At 39.3% G+C, this 18395-nt stretch overlaps 2 protein-coding genes across 4 annotated transcripts in view; both read right to left on the bottom strand.

The window, feature by feature from the left end:
- Window positions 1–10469, bottom strand: part of UBQLN1 (ubiquilin 1) — a 31226-nt gene extending 20757 nt beyond the window's left edge. For all 3 annotated transcript variants that reach the window (XM_041480718.1, XM_041480716.1, XM_041480717.1), the window contains exon 1: window positions 10278–10469. In XM_041480718.1, the coding sequence (XP_041336652.1) occupies window positions 10278–10433 (156 nt within the window). In that variant the 5' untranslated portion in view covers window positions 10434–10469. The remainder of the gene's footprint in view (window positions 1–10277) is intronic.
- A 5667-nt stretch (window positions 10470–16136) lies between these two features.
- The window catches only part of KIF27 (kinesin family member 27), a 28741-nt gene continuing 26482 nt past the window's right edge, over window positions 16137–18395 (bottom strand). Inside the window, exon 17 of the mRNA XM_041480784.1 lies at window positions 16137–18120. The gene's annotated coding sequence lies outside the window, so the exon portion shown is untranslated. The remainder of the gene's footprint in view (window positions 18121–18395) is intronic.

The raw sequence follows: 18395 nt of genomic DNA, 5'->3' as shown, positions 1-18395 counted from the left end.
TCATGTAAGTCCCTTTTGGCCACTAAAAGGCTGCTCTAAGGTCTCTCTGAAGCTTTTCTTCTCCACAATGAACAAAAGTCTCTCAGCCTGTCTTGACAGGACATGGACTACAGCCCTCTGATCATCTTGGCGGCCTCCTCCCCCAAGAGGAGGACATGGACTCCAACAGGTCCATGTCCTCGTCTGCTGGGGTCCTCAGAGCTGGATGCAGTACACCAGGTGGAGTCTCACCAGAATAGAGCAGAGGGGCAGAATCCTCCTTGTTCACCCAGCTGGCCATGCTGCTTTTGGATGCAGTCTGGGATACAATCAACTTTCTGGGCTGTGAGAACACATTGCTGGGTAATGTCCAGCCTCTCATCCACCAGCACCCCCAAGTCCTCCTCAGGGCTGCTCCCAATCCACCCTGTATTTGTATTTGGGATTGCCCCAAACCAAGTGCAGCACCTTGCACTTGGCCTTGTTGAACTTCATGAGGTTCACATGAGCCCGCCTCTCAAGCCTGGCAAGAATGGCATCCCTTCCTCCAGCACCTCATTCACACCACAGTGATTGGCACACATTGTTGGGGTGCACTCAATCCCACTGTCTATGTTACTGAAAAACATGTTAAACAGTGCTTGCTCCTGTACCGATCCCCAAGGACACCACTCGTCACTTGTCTGCTCTTGGACAATGAGCCATTCACCACCACCCTTTAAATTCGTTATTCACTGAGTAGTCCATTTGTCAAAATCATGTGTCTCCGGTTTAGAGACAAGCAGTGCGGCACAGCGTCAATCACTCTACACATGTGCAGGTAGATGATATCACTCACTTTTCCTTCATCTGCCACCACTGCAACCCCATCACAGGCAACCATCAAATTTGTCTGAAGCTGTACTGACTGTCACCAATCTTCTCCTTACCTTCCATGTTCCTTAGCATAATTTCCAGGAGGTTCTGTTCCATGATCCTGCCAGGCACTGAGGTAAGACTGACCAGCCTGTAGTACCCTGAGTCTTCCCAATTTCCCTTCCCAAAAATATATGGATGTTCTGTTTCACCTTTTCCAGTCTGTAGGAACTTCCATGGAGAACCGCTGCAACTTCGCAAATATGATGGCTAGTGGCTTAGCTACTTTCTTGCCCATTTCCCTCAGGGCCCATGGATGTATCTCATCAGATCTCATGGATCTTCTACAGAGGATGGTTCTTCATTCTCCCAACCCCTGCTTTCACCAACTTGGGCAGTGGCTGGAGCATTTGCCAGTGAAGGGAACAGGCTGGGCATCGGACAGTGGGCGCTGAGCCACTGTACTGTGCGTCCTTTTTTCCTCCCTCTTGTTCATTACTATGATTGTTTTTGTTATTTTTATTACTGTTGCTGTTTTAAATATTAAACTGTTCTTATATCAATCCATGAGTTTTACTTTTTTTTTTCTGATTCTCTTCCCCATTTCACTAGGCAGAAGGGAAGTGAGGAAGCAGTTGCATGATAATTGCTGGTTGGGTTTAAACCATGACAGATCATGATGACGGCAATTCAGGGAGTTCTAAAAAAATTAATTTTGGTGTTGTTTAGGTCTTCAGTTTGCACAACATAACTAAGTAATAGTATTGGTAAATTACAGTTAAAATACTTCATCCACTGGGCAAACCAAAAGAACAAGGAGTCCAGCATCACTGGCTGGAAATGATGAGCATTTCTGTCCAATTCTCCTAATGCAGTGATTCATCCTTTTAATTATCATGTAACAATTCAACCAACAATGTCAGTTCATTTGCTTTATTGTTCTAAATGCAAGTTTTACTTCATTGTAATAATACTACACCTTGTGGTACTATAAAGGTATTCAGTCATATCTGGGCATAGAAAAGAACTCAAAGTTGTGAAAATAATTTTCAACATACTTGAAACCTAGTGTATTCATGGAAACTGGTTCACTGTACTCCTCTAGTAACTGAATACAGTAAAAATAATGTAAAATCATGTCAATTTTTTACATAATTATTAGAAAAATATGTGGAGAGAAACACAATGAGAATCAGACTAAAACACTGGACTGACAGAGGTCTGGTTTTCCTAGGGAGAAAAGTAAAAAGCATTCTTAACTAGAGTGAATTGATTCAAGGTTACATTCTCCTAAAAGCATGGCAACTTGTAGATTTGAAATTAATTAGAACAAACCCAAGGCTTGTGTTGTTGAAGGACTTTGCCCAAATTGCCATTTTACCTCAAGTTAACTTGTTAACATAAACTTTTCTTTTGCTTGGAAATACAAAAGCAGTATAGTTTTTCATATTGAGAACACTCATTGGCTTTTTAGCAGCACACCAGCACTTCCTGTTTATACTTTCAATTCCATGCCAAATACCCTTATCTTCATAGCAATTTTAAAACAATCACCATTAACAAAAAGTTGCCTTTTTTGTTTGATGTTAAGACATGTGGAAAAAAAAAAAACCCAACTCTCTAAAGCAATCTAGGATTTTCACTATACTTGCCCAACTTGATTGACTCAAGCTTTTTGCAAGGTACAGATGGACATCATAAAATGCTGATGTCTAGTGTTGAACAAATGCATACTGGTACCTGAGCTACTCAAAGTAAACACTTTGTCACCAAACAAAGCAAATATCCAAATACACATGAAGTAGAACAGCTGACTAAACCAGATGTTGTTTCGCACTGTCACTTTGCAGAACAGATCCATAATTTAAACATTAACCTATTAACATGTGACAACCTGGCCTTGGAAGAACCTGGTAAAGTGCTATTCCAGGTGAAGTGAAAGTATTAACATTCAAACTCTCCTTTGACATATTACGACCATATAATGTTTCAAAAGCTTCTGTTGACTCATTTTATGACATCAAAACCAGCAACAGTAATAATCTTACTATCCACTCACAAAACAAAATGTTGTAATAAAGTAATAAAGAGAAGAAAACAAATAAATTAAAAAATACTTTCCCAAATTCTCTCAACCTCAGCTTAGTAAGTAATATTTAAAAATTTAATTATAGTCACAACCTGGAAGAGGTCTTGGACAATTAACATCGAAGTCCACTGAAAGTAACAGAAAACAGGTCCCTAAAAACTTAAACTGCTTTGAAAATGTTAAGCTACAATTTTATCTACAAGACTGTAAAAAAATGTAAGGTTGCTGACTCCCCCCACAGGAAACTCTGTTTTGAGCACAATAGAGGATGACATGGAAGCAAATGTTTGTACATAGAAGGCTGAACTGCAGTTTTTACTCCCAGCAGTCTCTCAAATAGTTCTACTACAAAGAAAGATTTTGAAACAGCCTTACCTTGTTTGGCACTGCTTTTTAAAAACACACCCATAATATTTAAACTTTCAACTGTCTTTCCTAACAACATGCACAGCTAAGCATATTGAGTGAACTACAGTCTGTTTTACACCCACACTGAGCAATCTCAGAAGCAAACTTTTATGAGCTCCAGCCTTCTTTCATGCAACAGAATTAATGGTTACAGGTCGTCTTGACCCAAGAAGTAAGGAACCAAACATACTCATGGCCACAGCTGATAGCTGTAGTTTCCTTTTGGGATGAATCATGACCTGGACATCTCACTACTGACTTAAAGTGAGTCAGTAAAGACAGGGTTTCATTGCACAACTTTAGGACACTACACAGGAAGGAAAACAAGAACTTGTCATTTCAAGCAAGAATAAAAGCACTTTTGGCCCAAAACAGACAGAGCATAGCTAGAAAGAACACACAAAATAAGGCTTCTACGTAAGAGTACTGTCTTTCATGTCTTAATGGAGTTACTATCTTATGGTGGCTTTGCCAATGACCCATGCTAGTTTCATAATAAAATTATTTCCTCAAATGTCTGCAATCAAATCAAACTTACAAAAAACCCCCGCATTTTAAAACTCAAAGTCAGATTCTTGATGAGCTTAAAAGACTAGCAGCCCACAAAGTGTGAACTGCAGCAGTGCATGGTAGTGTAAAGGGCTCACAACTCTAGTTCTAGCCATTTCTATTCCCTTCAGGGATTCTTCAGCAAGCCACTGCATTTCTCCAAGCCTTTGTCTGGAGAAGCATCACTTCTCTCATAAAAGCACTTGGTAATCTACTCTCTCCCTGTTCATTATCTACCTGATCACTGGTAAAGCAACACAAACCAAAAACTCCACTTAGAATAAGGACTGTCCTGGCTCAGGCCAGGAAAGGGTTCATTTTTGCAGCAGCCCGGAGGGAGCATGGCTTGGACCCAGAGATTATTCTATACCACCTCTTCTCATTGACAGCAGCTGGGGAAATGGAATCTCTTCCAGGGAGAAGGGGTTCCTTCTGGTCAAGAAAACATGGTGGAGGGAGATGTCCAGTATTGTCAGTTATCAAGGGAGTTTTTTCCATGTCAATCATTGATTTTCTTGCACCCTCTGTCATTAATATTGCTGCTGTTAATATTTGTTTTCTTATATCATTGCTGTTTCCAGAAAATTGATCTTATCTCGACCTGTGATCTTGACCTTTTGTGCTTCCAACTCTCCTCTCCAGCATGCCTTGGGTTGACTGACAACTTAAGAGTGAAAAGAGAAAAAAGCTTAGTAAGTTACAGGACACTAAAATTCAACTTAACCCATTGAGGTTTTTGTGCTGCATAACAATAGAAAATGCTTCAACTTCTCTCTTTCAATGTTATTTTCATCTTGAAAACTCTCAACTGTATTATACAACTCAACTAATTTATACAATATTCAATGTTATTTAACAAACAAATAAAGCATTCAGGCTCACAGGGGAGAGGGAGAGGAAAAGGCGACAGAGAGGGAGAGAGAGTGGCAGTGTGGTTTGGAAAGTCTCAGTGGGGTCACCGAGTTAGGGAGTAACATTCCTAATAAACAACAACACTGTTTAGGAAGAGCCAAAATCAGTGTGTTACCAAGATTATTCTTGCACTTAATATAAAACACAGCACCATATCAACTACTAAGAAGATTAGTTCTATCCCAGTCAAAACCAGAACACCATGTCACCATATCTTCCAAATTCTTATGATTTTACCCTAACCTTACTCCCAGACAATGACCCTTTTTACAGAGACAAGGTTTATAGTCACTTGATTGAAAATTGATTGGTTTTTAAAATCTTTGCATGACACTTTTACCACAGCTAATTATTCATTAAGGTTTTCTATGCTGTTGGCAATTTTGAACTGCACACATGGCCATTTTTTAAAACTGTGTGACACCCCTGACTGAGGGTGAGGGATTTTAGCAAAACAAACTCATAGGACAAATGCATCTGACACAGATAACATTTTTTAAAAATAATTAAAAATATTAATATGAATGTCTTACTTTTATGCAGAAAAGTATCTACACAAAAGACACTTCACACTACTATTTAAAAACTATTTTAAAATAGGTTTTTCTTATTTTACTCTGTCTGCCAGTCATTTATCAGAAAACACCTGTTGAGTACTATGGCCACCAACACCTTTGAGTTACATCTAACTAAGCCAATAAAAGTCAATATACTTTTACTTCTGAAGGGTTCTTCTATCAAATAATCACCTGCCATTGCTCTAAAGCAATTTTGATATCACAAAATGAGGGGGAAAAAACCCAGGTTAAGAAATAAGTATAATCAGAGTATATAATGACGCAGACTCCATAAAGAATCACACAGATGTGTTACAATGCACTGACACACCAGACAATGGAAAACCTAACACTAAATGCTTCGAGTATTCAACTGCCTTGAGACACATGAGAAACAACAGAAACCTGAATCACAATCCTGGAAACAAAGAACAGACTGGATTCCATTATATACTTTCAACCAATTTTGTTTGTAGCATTCAGTAATCCCTGGATTACAGAAAAACAGTGAAACAGAATTGGATCATGTTAAAAGAACTGTTCCTATAAAGTACAGTTTCTTAAAAAGGTAAAACATTACATAAAATACTAAAAGCAATGCAAGCCAGGAAAGATGTTCTAATACAAAAGCTTTAACAATTTCTACCCAAAGCTTTAACAATTTAACATTTACACCTGTATGATCTTTATAAAGCAGAAGACTACCAATTTGGGATTATGAGATCCAGGCACAAAAATGAAATTTATGGATTTAAAGTTTCAACCATAAACAGTACTGTAATTTCAATTTAAAAAATCAAAACACTTGACAAAAATCAGTAGTCTCAACACAATGGATACATGTACCGTAAAATTAAGTAACTCAGGGATTTTATCTGTAGTTTAGTCTAGTGCAGAAAGCACATTTGTGTCCACCTACTTTAAAAAACACACTAGAAACTGTTAAATATGTTGTTACTGAAAACTGGATTCCACACTGAAGAGATATTCATTTAAAGGTTGAAGCTAAATAAAAAGTGGGGGGGAAAAACCCTAAACCTGCAAAAGGATCTAATCTGTTTTCTGTGGAGCTAAATTCAATTTCACTAATTCCTCCTGATGGACATTGCTCTGAAATTTTCATACAATCAAAGGACTGGCAATCATTCTCTGTAAGAATTTTAAGTTTTCAAAATTATTAGCACAGATTTACTGTATCCACTGTTTGTTGGCTCAGCAATTAATAACACACAGCTAGACATGTTACTCTGTCTCAGAGTTGTAACGCTCACAGAATGGACAACTCAGTATCTTTTGGTGTGCTACACACATGCAGACAGTAATTCTGGACCAGTTATAAAAAACTCATGAATACAGTAAATGTCAACACAGGGCACTAAAACAGCATCAAGAGGCATCAGCAAGCTTTAACTCTTCTAAAACTCCCTCATTCTAAATGATGAAGGTAAAAAAACTGTTTTTCCATATAACTGCTTACAACATCTCAATACTCAAACAATCCAAGTCATCCACTAAGACATGAGTTGCTCCTAAAATGAGCACGCTTGTTCTTTGTATACAGGCTTTACCAAACACATTAAGACAACTCTGCTAAGCAAGAAATTGCAAAGACTGTACTGCCACGAACTCAGAAAATAAACCAAAGGAAGAAAATACAGGACAAGAGACAAATGGTGAGCCGGACTATCAGCACTGTCAGGGTCAGCTAAAGTCAACAAATTTATAGGTATTCATCTTTTACCCAGCATGTACTCATTAAGTCTCTGCTCTGAGCAAGACCGGGATCATACCCTATGAAGAATGCAAATATTTGGTCCTTGTCATAATACTGAGCCAAATTGTGCTAAGCACAATCAAATAATTTTCAGAGAAGAAAAGACAGACAGCAGTTGAAATGAACTGATCTCCCAGAGTAGCTTTGTACTTAGTTTATTTTCCATACCAACCTGCATACTCACTGCTCTAGCTGCACAACACAGAATCACGGTAACAAATCTACTGAAGTCTTCCAATACAGGAAAAAATCTTGACAGAAAAGGTGCAAACATGGTTTACATTAATGGGGCAACATAAAATATATCTTTTTTTACCCCTAAATTTGGCCCTGATGACACAAAATATATTCCTAGAAAATCTAGGTTCATGTTCTAGCAGTATTCTGAAATGACCATAAAGAAATAAATAACTCAATTCTTTAAGTTCTAATGTTAGCTATAAAAATACACTGAGGCAGTTTCTTTTTCTGTTTTGTTTTTTTTTTTTTTTTTTTTTTTTAAATTTTTTTCAGCCTACAAGTTACTGGCCCACCTATCTCAACTGTACAAACCACTTGCTGATCACAGATGCATTTGAACAGATGTGCAACTTGCCTGGTATTTGAGATTAACCTATTTTCAAGGTTGGTTCTAGAAACATTGCATCTACTGTTGATGCTTAATTAACAGCTCATTTTTGCAGTTTAAGAGAAAAAGCCAGTTAATCACACTACAGGGACAATGCATTTTGTAGTGCTGTTACACTGCCTGGGACTTCAATCCACTGGTCAACCCAGCAGTGCAATCTTAGTCCACAAGAATTAAGTTATAACTGCAGATCTAATATTTTAACAACAGTTCCAAGAGAGACAACACTCACAGTTTAAGATATCAGCAGACAACAAAGACTTCTGACGTAGTGTCCTCTGTTAATTCCCTAAAATTGCATGACTACTTTCAGTAAAAATTCATGCTCTTGATAGGATACAACCTATTCAGTTTATGACAACTGTTTATTTGAAAACCTGGCAGCTCCACCAGTATTCAAATCTGCAACAAACCTGTTAAAAGTCAAATGTATTACAAAATTCACAGCTAAAGTAAATCTGTTTATTATTTCCAAAGGACCCAATTAATGGCTGACTGCTTTACAGGACAAACACAATGTTCAGGTTAGATTCAGTTTATGAATCTCCCTTTTGAAACATCCTAACAAAACAAAAGCCACAAAACTGCAAAGACTTTTACAAAAACTGCATTGATGCTGCTCACAAATCTGTGGAGAACAGATAAATGAAAAGCACCCCTTTCAGACTGAGATTGCTGGGAAAGCAGTGGACAGCATTAAAAAGCAAACACAGTCATTTTACTTTTGGGAGAAATGCCTAGATCAAGCTTGCAGAGAGAGTAGCTCACAGCACACAACACTGCAGCTGCCAAAAGACTAGAGAAGACAAGAAAGCTTCAATGCATTGGCAGCTGGAGAAAACCACAACGATACGGAGGTCTGGGACACTTCTACTTCTAGTCCAAACACTGATGTACAAAAGAAAAAAAAAAACCCACAAAACCAAACTGAGTGTAGATTAGATGTAAGGACAAAAAAATCGAAAGAAATATTAACATTTTCTCTATTCACAGCAACTAGGTGAAACAAAAGTCTGACAGTCTAGTTGAAGTCCTAGCACTACCTTTGAAATTTCAGAGCCTTTACTTAATCTTTTGTATCCTCTTCTATTAACCAGACAGTGTCCTTCAGCTCACACTTAAGGAATGATGCCAAGTTCTGTATCTAGACATTAGTGGTGCTTTCAGACATGTAATCTTTTTTTGATGAAGTCTGCAATACCAATGACACACAAAAAAATGTGGAATAGCACAAAGGTGCCACATTTAGAGCCGTTTCAAGGAGAAAACTGGGAAATCTTATGGAAAATGAAAGAAGTTCTGAGTCTAGCGATGTCTACATTCTTTATAAGCAAGAGACTGTGTTTTTATATTTTGATACCATCTTTTCTATGATTTGTTGCTTTCTAATTTAAATAAATGAAGTTTTAGTCAATACTTGCACAGCAAACCTTCTACAAAACTAGAAGACTTGCAGGAAACAGTGTCGATGAATCAGCAGGTGTCACTAGTTCGAGACAGAGGCAGCTGGGGTGCAGATTTTTACAGGAAGGCACAAAATCCCTAATACCTTGGTTATCTGACATAACCACGCCATATGCTAAGTACCATATCCGTAACTAGCACATCAAAGTACAGGAGACTGCAGATTTTACAAACACGGTACAAGGCTATGACTTCCCAAAGTTGAAGGCTGACTCGCTGTTTTTAAAGACAGTGTTAGATCAAAATAAACACTGGAAATAGAGAGATACAAGTGACTGCCTATGTTTTCTACAGTCATGTTAGCAAGCCAGTGATACAACTACCACCAAAACCAGTCTGCTCAACAGGACAACTCACACCTAGAAAATGAGAGAAGGCTCTGGGGTGTCCTAATTGTGGCCTTCCAGTACCTGAAGGGAACTTACAGGAAGGATGAGGCAAGACTGCTTGCAAGAATATGTGCTGACAGGACAAGGGGCAATAGCTTCAAAGTGAACTAGAGTAGGTTTAGATTACCAATTACGAAAAAATTCTTTACTGTGGGGGTGGTGAGGCACTGGAACAGGCTGCCCAGAGCAGCTGTGGATGGCCCATCCCTGGAAGTGTTCCAAGCCAGGCTGAATGGGGCTTTGAGCAACCTGGCCTAGCTGAAGGTGTCCCTGCCTACGACAGGGGAACTGGAAGATTTTTAATGTCTCCTTCCAACCCAAACGATTCTACGACTCAATGACTTCACGAATGAGCTACATCCACCTTCCGAGCTAGCCCTCTGCAGTGCAACAGAGAAGTCGGCGAGGAGGGTACGAAGCGGCACATTTCTCCACTATCCCTACTAGCCTCAGAAGGCAGCAGTCCTCTCCTAGGCCGGGATCGCTGCTCGCCCAACAGCGCCTGGCGCGACCCGGGCGAGCAAAAGCTGCTTTGTCACCGGGCAGGGCCCTCGCCCCGCGCTGCCGGAGGCGGGAGCCGCGGGCCGGCGCTCCCCTGCCGGGCGGCGCTCCGCTCGGCCCCGGGCCCAACGCGGCCCCGCTGGCCCCCTCAGCCTGCTCCGCCGCCCCTCACCTGCCGGATGCTGCTGGTCTCGGAAACGGCGAACTCCTCCTTCTCCTTCGGAGTCTTCACCGTGACTTTGATGATCCGCGGCTCGGAGTCACCGGCAGAGTCGTGGGTGGGGGAGCCAGGGGGGCCCCCCGCGGGCCCCTCGGCTCCGTCCGACATTCAGGGCAGGGCAGGGCAGGGCAGGGCAGGGCGGGGGCCTGGCCGCCGGCTCCCGGCTCCCGGCGCCTACAGCCGAGCACTCGCGCCGCGCCCGCGACACCGGAAATGGCTCGACCCGGCCGCCGCGCGCCGTGATGACGCAGCGCAACGGGGAAGGTACTAGAAAAAGGGGCGGTGCCCGTGCGCGCGGCGGGCGTGGGCTCGGGCCGAGCGGCGGGGCCGCAGCGGGACCTCCCGCCGCCTCCTGAGCAGCCCTGGGATGTCACAGCCCTGCGATGTCACAGTCCTGGGATGTCACAGCCCTGCCCTTCGGCCGTTTGCAGCCTCCACGGACATCACCTTGTGAGGACACTTGGAGTGCCGTGTCTGGTTCTGGGCTTCTCAGTACAAGTGGGATAAGGAGCTGCTGGAGAGGGCCCAGTGGCCTGAGAGGGGATTCATCAATACATGTAAATATCTCAGAGGTGGATGCCAAGAGGATGGTGCCAGACTTTTTTCAGTGGTTCCGAGACAGGATGAGCAATGGCCGTAAACTCAAAAACGGGAGATTTCATTCAGCATGGGGAAGAACTTCACACATAGGATGGCAGAGCACTGGAACAGGCTGTGCAGGAAGGTCATGGATGGATTCTCCCTCTCTGGAGGCATGCACACGTTCCTGTGTCACCTGCTCTAGCTGACCCTGCCTTGGCAGAGGGCTGGGCCTGGGTGATCATCTCCAGAGGTCCGTGCAGAAGGTCACCAGTTCCCCAGCTGGCGTCTGGGAGTGCAGGTGCTGGCCTGGAAGCTGTGGTTTGCTGGAGCTCCAGTCCTAAGACATGAGGTGTTACATGGCCCGTAGAGAGATGCAGGGTTTGGTGTTGGAAGAAGCAAGAAAACTAACTTGGCATAGTTTGTGAACTTACATCAATGAAATAATTTAGTACCTGTTGCTTTTAAGTTACTTGGCCCCAGCAAAAGAGTAATAAATACTAAACATTTACTCCTTTAAAGGTAGTGCTAAGGTAAGCATGCCATAGCGGGAAATCACATCTCAGACCAAAAAAACCTCAAACACAGCTTAAAATTGCATTACCAAATAAGGCATTCTCCCAAAATATTCTTGCCTCTCAGGAAATTCAAGATGTCTTTTCCTGTTTTGGTGTAAAGCGTGTATGTGGCTGAGCTGTAGAATCAAACGCCCTTTTTTGCTTGGATGAGAACAGATGTTTCCCACAGTATTCTGAATCACAAGATGATTTGCTGGTTTGGACTGTTCTTGGGAAAACCTCTCAACACCCTTTGTGGATTGGTTCAGATAGTACTAAAAAAAAGTGTAGTACAGCATGGTAGGCTCCAAAACTCTTAACATTTTTACTAAAGGAATTGAAGACCTGCTAAGAGACCTTAAAATAGGAATACCACAGATTGGCTGAAGGGAATTCCAGGTTTTGCCTGATCTAGAGCTTTTGTTTGTTGCAGATAAGAATGATTCCAGGCCTATTCAAGTATTAAGCCTTTCTTTAGTCGCACATGTTCCTTTTGCCCATTGGTTGTGATGCTACAAGGCATGACTTCTGCTGCAGCAGAGCACCCGGGCAGGTGCCTGTGCCACATTACCTTGTTGACTGGCAGAGTGAGGAACATTACACAGTAGATGCACTGCACTGCACACTGCACTGCAATCAAGAAGTGATTTCAAGCAGAAATTAGATGAAAGAGCAAGGAGATAATCCTCATCGCAGGTTGTTGCAGTTTATAGATATAGCTCATGCTGACTGTATCATTCCATGAATACATTTTGTACCAGAGTAGCTCAACTTCTGCCTGGTTACAGCTAGCAGAAGTTTACAAGTTGGAGGAATTTGTGTTACTTTCTGAAGTATATTTATTGTAAGTGGCAAGGATACTAAAAATTTGTAGCAAATAACTTGGAAGTTATTGAAAGTTCTTAACTAAGCAAGGAGGGAACTTTAACAAAGAAGGTTTTTATCTTCATGTTAATTTTGGTGCAGATAACAGGAATATGGGATCTCATTTGCCAGAACTGAAAGGGTCCAGATGGAAAATACCCTAAACCAAGACAACATACATATGGGTTCTCATCAGATAGTTGAGAGCAAAGCTTATAAAAAAATGGAAATGATACAGCAAATAATTTTAAATTCTTAATCTTCTTAGCCTGACAGATTTTTAAAAACACTTCTTTCCTCTTGCTTTTCCTTTTCTTTCCCACTTTCTTCCACCTCTGCTTTTGTTTCCCCTTTCTAAAACCACCTGTGCAACTTTTCTTCATTAGTTGCTGATATTAAAGAACAGATTTCAGCATGTTTATTAGACAGACCAGCTTAATTTTTATGCTGCTTCATTTTGCGGCAGTAATCTACGGTTACTGGTATTTACTGCAGAAGTTCAGCCAAATTCCCAACTTTGACTAGGCAGCATCAATTCAGTATTTTCTCTCCTAGTTGATGTAATGAAGGTAAAGCCATCTAAATTGACGACAAACAAACAAACTGAAAATGGACTTGCAGTGACCAAACAGTATTTTGAATCAAAGTGAAAGTAGTGGCTCACATCAAGTTGAATCAAATTAAGAATTTTAGCAAAAGGTATGAACCAGTTAGGCTGAATTCTGTTTAATGTTTTACCTGATATCAGTGACACAATCTCGACTTCAGATGAGGCCTCAGGTGGTCTAATGACAGTAAAACTCACATACAATATCTCCAAAGTTCTGCTGTAAATGATGCATAACATTCCTTCTATTTCTGAATATTCAAACCAAAACATAATACAAACACCTGTGATTTATTTTTAATATAAAAGGGAAGAATATAGACTTCTACTTTCATATGGCATTAAAAAGATATTCTATTTTTTTTTCCATTCCTGATTTGCCAGAACAAAGGTTAGAGCTTTTGATTTAGACTCAAAGGGGTTAAATTAAAAAAGCTTCATGGTAAAGCTTAACTGAGTAGACAGCAATTATCTACCCAGTTACTGTCTACTCAGTTACACTTTAGGGGGCTTTATGCCCAGTTATGCTTTATAGGGGCCTCACTGTGCAGATTCTCTGCCTTTAGTACAGCAAATCTCAAGTACATGCCCTTGTTAGGTCTCAACCAGAAAGCAGCATCCTTGTCAGGTCTTCAATAATTCTAATAAATGGAATTATCTTGTCTCACTTTCAGTGGAATTTGGTTTTTGGTGATTGCTTTTCTTCTAGTTCTTACAAAGAATCACCCATTCAAAACTCCAGGGAAAAGAATCGTCCTTTTCATTATCGCAATCCATCAGCAGGTGTTTTCCTTAACTTTTTCCCTAACCTGAGTTATTTTTGTTAGTTTGATTCATAAAAATATTTAAAGTGTTGTAGTTGTCTTTAGTCATAACCATCCCAGAATTCTTTTCTCCAGTTCTTCTCTAAATGTACGCTCTACATGTACACCGTGTGCTTTGGTCTTTCCAACAAGCCTCTTTGTCTCCCTAGCTTCTGTTATATGGAACTTTTTGTTTCATTGGGAAAGTTCCTCTCATTTCAGAATTTTAACTGCATATTTAAAGGTACACTGAATCTATGCTGTCTAAACTCAGTGTTCAGTACATGAGAGCGTTTTTCTCTTCATCTTTAGTCTGGCTTTCTCACCTCAGCCTTAGTTATGAAGGTTTGATTTTTTTTTTTAAATTAATATTTTTGAAAAAGAAAGATTTTATTGTGTTGCAACACAATTTACAATTTATTTCAAAGTAACTAGAACAGATACAAAACAGTGTTGAATATTTGTACAGGAAATCAAAATAATAACAACACTGTCTATTGCCAGTTTACATACAGTCACATTCTGAAGTGACTCATTGTGAGAAAATAATATTGAAACAATTGCTGAATTTTCCAAAGAAAGCATAAGAGGAGTATCCTTCCTGAAACAAACTGCAACAGCTACAAAAAAGCTTTGTCTTTGCAAACATTCAGTTATTTCAAATGTAAAAGGAACTAGAGATGAGAAAATACAATTTTTTTTCCCCAAGAGACATAGAAAGAAAGAATTTAAGAGTAAGAACAACATAGAAGAAAAAAAAAAAAATCAGCTGATTGAAGAATTTCTGTGCAATTTATATTGGAAAGACTAATTCTATACTGGACAGGCTAATACAGCAAGTGGTGAATGGGGAAAGAAGTTATGTTGAATAAGAACTGTATTCAGCATTACCCAAGTTAGAAACATGTGTGTGTTTCTTTAACACTTAAAAACTGGTTTTTATGGACTTTTTTTATAATGACATCAACAGGCACTTCTAGAATTCAATTTTGGTTTCATTTAAATAGAACTCCTGTTTATCAGTAAGCATAATACAAACTAATTTTTAAGTATGTCAAACTCAATAGCACAAGAAACAACACAAGTTAGTTCTGCAGGGGGGGATGGCAGGGCAGGGTGTGGGCGAAGCTTTAAGTAAGTGTCCTGAAAGAAAAAGGACATCAAGCTAAATCTGTCAAATAAGGATAGGTGGACAAATTAAAATTTAAGGGAAGACAAATTTATAGAATAGCAGGTAATCAGTCTTTTGGATTTTGACTTTAATTTATAATACAGAATAATCAAATTAATCTCTCTAAAAATAATCTGTCAATTTAATGGTACCTTGAAACAGACTAATTAGTTTTTGTGAAAAGATTAATTAAAAATTTGTTACAAATACAAACATGTTGGAAAAGAAGTCACATCTCCAAGTTACAGGCACCACTTATTTAATTAGATAAAAGTCTTGTTCTTGTAATCCTTGTTAAGTATTTTCTGTAGAGCAGCAGATAATGAAAAAACATACCACCTCTCCAAATCAAGGGTGTTTAGTTTGAATCAGACTGTAACAAAACAGATTACTTCATTCCACCCAGTAGCATTCTATCTGTCAGGATGTAATTATGCACACTTTATCCTGTGTGGTCACAGGGTCCACAGTTCTGAACAGTGGCATCAGTACCATCACATATGAAGATATTGTATTTGAAAATTGTTTTCAAAGAGTTGGCCAGAAAACAAACAAACAACAAACAAAGGTAGAACAAGCAAATTGGTGAGTCTACAATAAGACTTCCAGCATTATTATGAAATCTGAATAAATATGGACTGTTAGTTACACTGTCTCATTTCTTTGAAAAGTCTTATTTCACTGTTAGCATCTTCATGAAACTAGTTTTCAGAAGTCAGTAATAAGTTGTAACAGCATTACAGATTCATGGTACCTTTATTAATAAAGAATTTTGTCCCACTTTCCTCTCCTGCTGCCCACCAAAGTGAAGTGCTCTCTTCACACATACTTTGCTTTGGAAATGGCTTAGTGCTACAGTGTGTGGGAAAAAAGGTCTTCCTTAGACTTAGAGATATTTTGTTTTGTCTACTCTGGTCTCGTCTCTGGTTTTTTCCCCTCTAACTTCTGTGTTCTCTGCTTTTTTTCCCACTGACAGAAGTTTTCTTATCTGCTTCTCATCAGCCAGCTCTTACTCATAGTTTAGCATTCTGTAATATTCAACTTCAGCAACTATCACTAAGTAAAATCCCAGGATTTAGTACCACATTCAGCGCTGCACTAAATGTGGTACTAAATAAATAATTCGGCATTTTTATAGCCATATTGCATTCAGTGACCGTTAACATGGGACAAAATAAATGGTTGAGCTTTGTGTTTGTAGTACCAGAGGAATTGTTTATTACTAGGCTGGCTCTGGAGAATGGCACTTTCCTTAACAGTTAACAGGCAGGGAAGAGCTTTTCCTGTGGTAGTTGCACATGTTGCAATCTGCATTTTCCAGCTGAAAGTCATGTAGGTATAAAGAAGATACAGACCATAAAATTTTAGAATCACAGAATGCTTTGGGTCAGAAGGGACCTTTCAACATCTCAGTCTGTTATGTACTGTCTTGGCAGTCCGACCGCCAAGGGGAGGAACATCTTTCACTAGGTCAAGGTGCTCAAAGCCTTCAACTTGACCTTGAACACTTCCATGAATGGGGCATCCAAAGTGTATTGTTATCCAAAACCTACTTCCAACCTATTTGTTTTCTTACATTCTATGCAGATTTTCTTGCATTTAAGAGCTGCATATTTTTGGGAATATTTCTGTACATTAAGTCCAATACTGAAGTAGTTAAAAAAAATCAGTATTTTCTCAGGTTTAAGAGAAGTTCCTTCAAAGCTGCAGTATAACAAGAATACAGACCTGCACTTTTCTGTATTTTCTCCTGCTACACATAACTGAAATTGGAAATCTGATTCACCATCAGGAAGAAAAGGTTTGTTAATAATTACACAGTACTGCTATTCACCACAGTGGCTAAGGAAAATTGCCTTCTCTCCCTATTTTCAGTCTGTGTTGCCATTGTCTAGATAGTATCTAAAGCAAAACCCAAAAATTTCCACTGTAAGGAATTGGCACTGTAACAAAATCCAGTAAAGCAGTATAGCATTATTTAAAATTATTTTATTACTATTTATATTCATTGCTTAAAGTACACTGACCAGACTGACAGAGTGGGAGTTTTCTGATACTTCAAAAATTACTTTTACTTGTAGTTAGTAAAGACATTAACTTTGTTAACAGCTGTTTTCACTTGAATTCATCAGAATCAACTTCTGCTTCCTCTTGACTGGATAACAACACCCAGTACTGTTAACTAAAATGAAATGATCAGCAGATAAATACCTGAAAGTTACAACTTCACTGAGCGCCTGACATGGGTAGGCACATGGTTTTATAGCATCAGCAGCTCGCAGCATGAACATCATAAAAAGTTATCAGCACCTCACATTTTGCCCTTTATATTCAAAAAGTTCACCATCTACAAAAACATAGGAGGTACTTGCCATTACTGTCATCTGAGAAGGTGCTGTTAATACACGGCTCACCATTCTAACTTGTCATGTGTCCTAGTAAGCAGTCTAAAAACAACTGAACTATGACAAATATGAAATTATTAATATATTGAAAAACAATCAGCAACTACATTAGTACAACACGCAAAAGACATTCAACAAATTTGACTGCAATATACAAACAGGATTTTATTATTTGTAAAGCCCAGTAACAAATTATGGTTTTATTGCATTGTATAGCAACATGTTTCATAATGTACTAAAAAGAAGAATAACTAAATGCAGAGTATCTCTTACAAAACTTGCAAATATATGCACTGGAAAAAGTTGGAAATTCACAGGGGTCTTCTCCCTTCTTCCCACTGCTACAATTTGTCAAGGATAAGTGTTTGCCCACATAGACACATATCCTAAACTACATGCTTGTGTGTATACTAGACAGAGAATAGTCTTTCCCATGCTCATTTATTATCCAGTCTCTAGAATATTCATTTTCAAAGTTTGATAGTGTACTTCATAGTAATGAATGTGTAGGCTCATTATCTTGCCTCGAGGGAAAGGGCTGAGCCCTAATTCACTCTGGGAGTAGAGATGTGTGATCAGCATCTCTCTGTATGAAGGCATGGCACTGAGTGGAAAGAAACAGAAGCATCCATTGGGAGGAAGAACCAGTCTTGCTGAGCCTTGAAAAGAAACACCCACAGGCCAAGAAGGCTATATTGTGTATGTGAGATATTGTGGTGGCATTGAGAGGTATGAGACAACAGAAAACAGTGCTGAAAGTGAACCTTCTTTTCTCCTCCATATGAATAGCTTTGTTGTACATCTGGATTCTGGCAAGAAGGACATGAAACAATTAAAAACTTATACTAACAGTTGGTTGCTGTGTTTTGTTTGTTCATTTGGTTGGGGTTTTTTTATGTCAAAGCACAGAGTCACAATAGAGACCACTTCTTTTCCCCTTCAAGTGTGTAAATGCTCTTTCAGCTTTAGTAAGTAAGTAGCTAAAATAAGTTAGTAACTGGAAGTGTGGCACTTTTCATTGACAATCTCCCAGAAACTTTTAAGAAATCAAATGCATGGCATATAACAAAGCTGTTAGTTACAA

This window comes from Pyrgilauda ruficollis, unplaced genomic scaffold, assembly GCF_017590135.1.
Source record: "Pyrgilauda ruficollis isolate IOZ18807 unplaced genomic scaffold, ASM1759013v1 scaffold53, whole genome shotgun sequence".
Classification (NCBI taxonomy): domain Eukaryota; kingdom Metazoa; phylum Chordata; class Aves; order Passeriformes; family Passeridae; genus Pyrgilauda; species Pyrgilauda ruficollis.
This window is presented reverse-complemented; position numbering and strand designations above follow the sequence as displayed.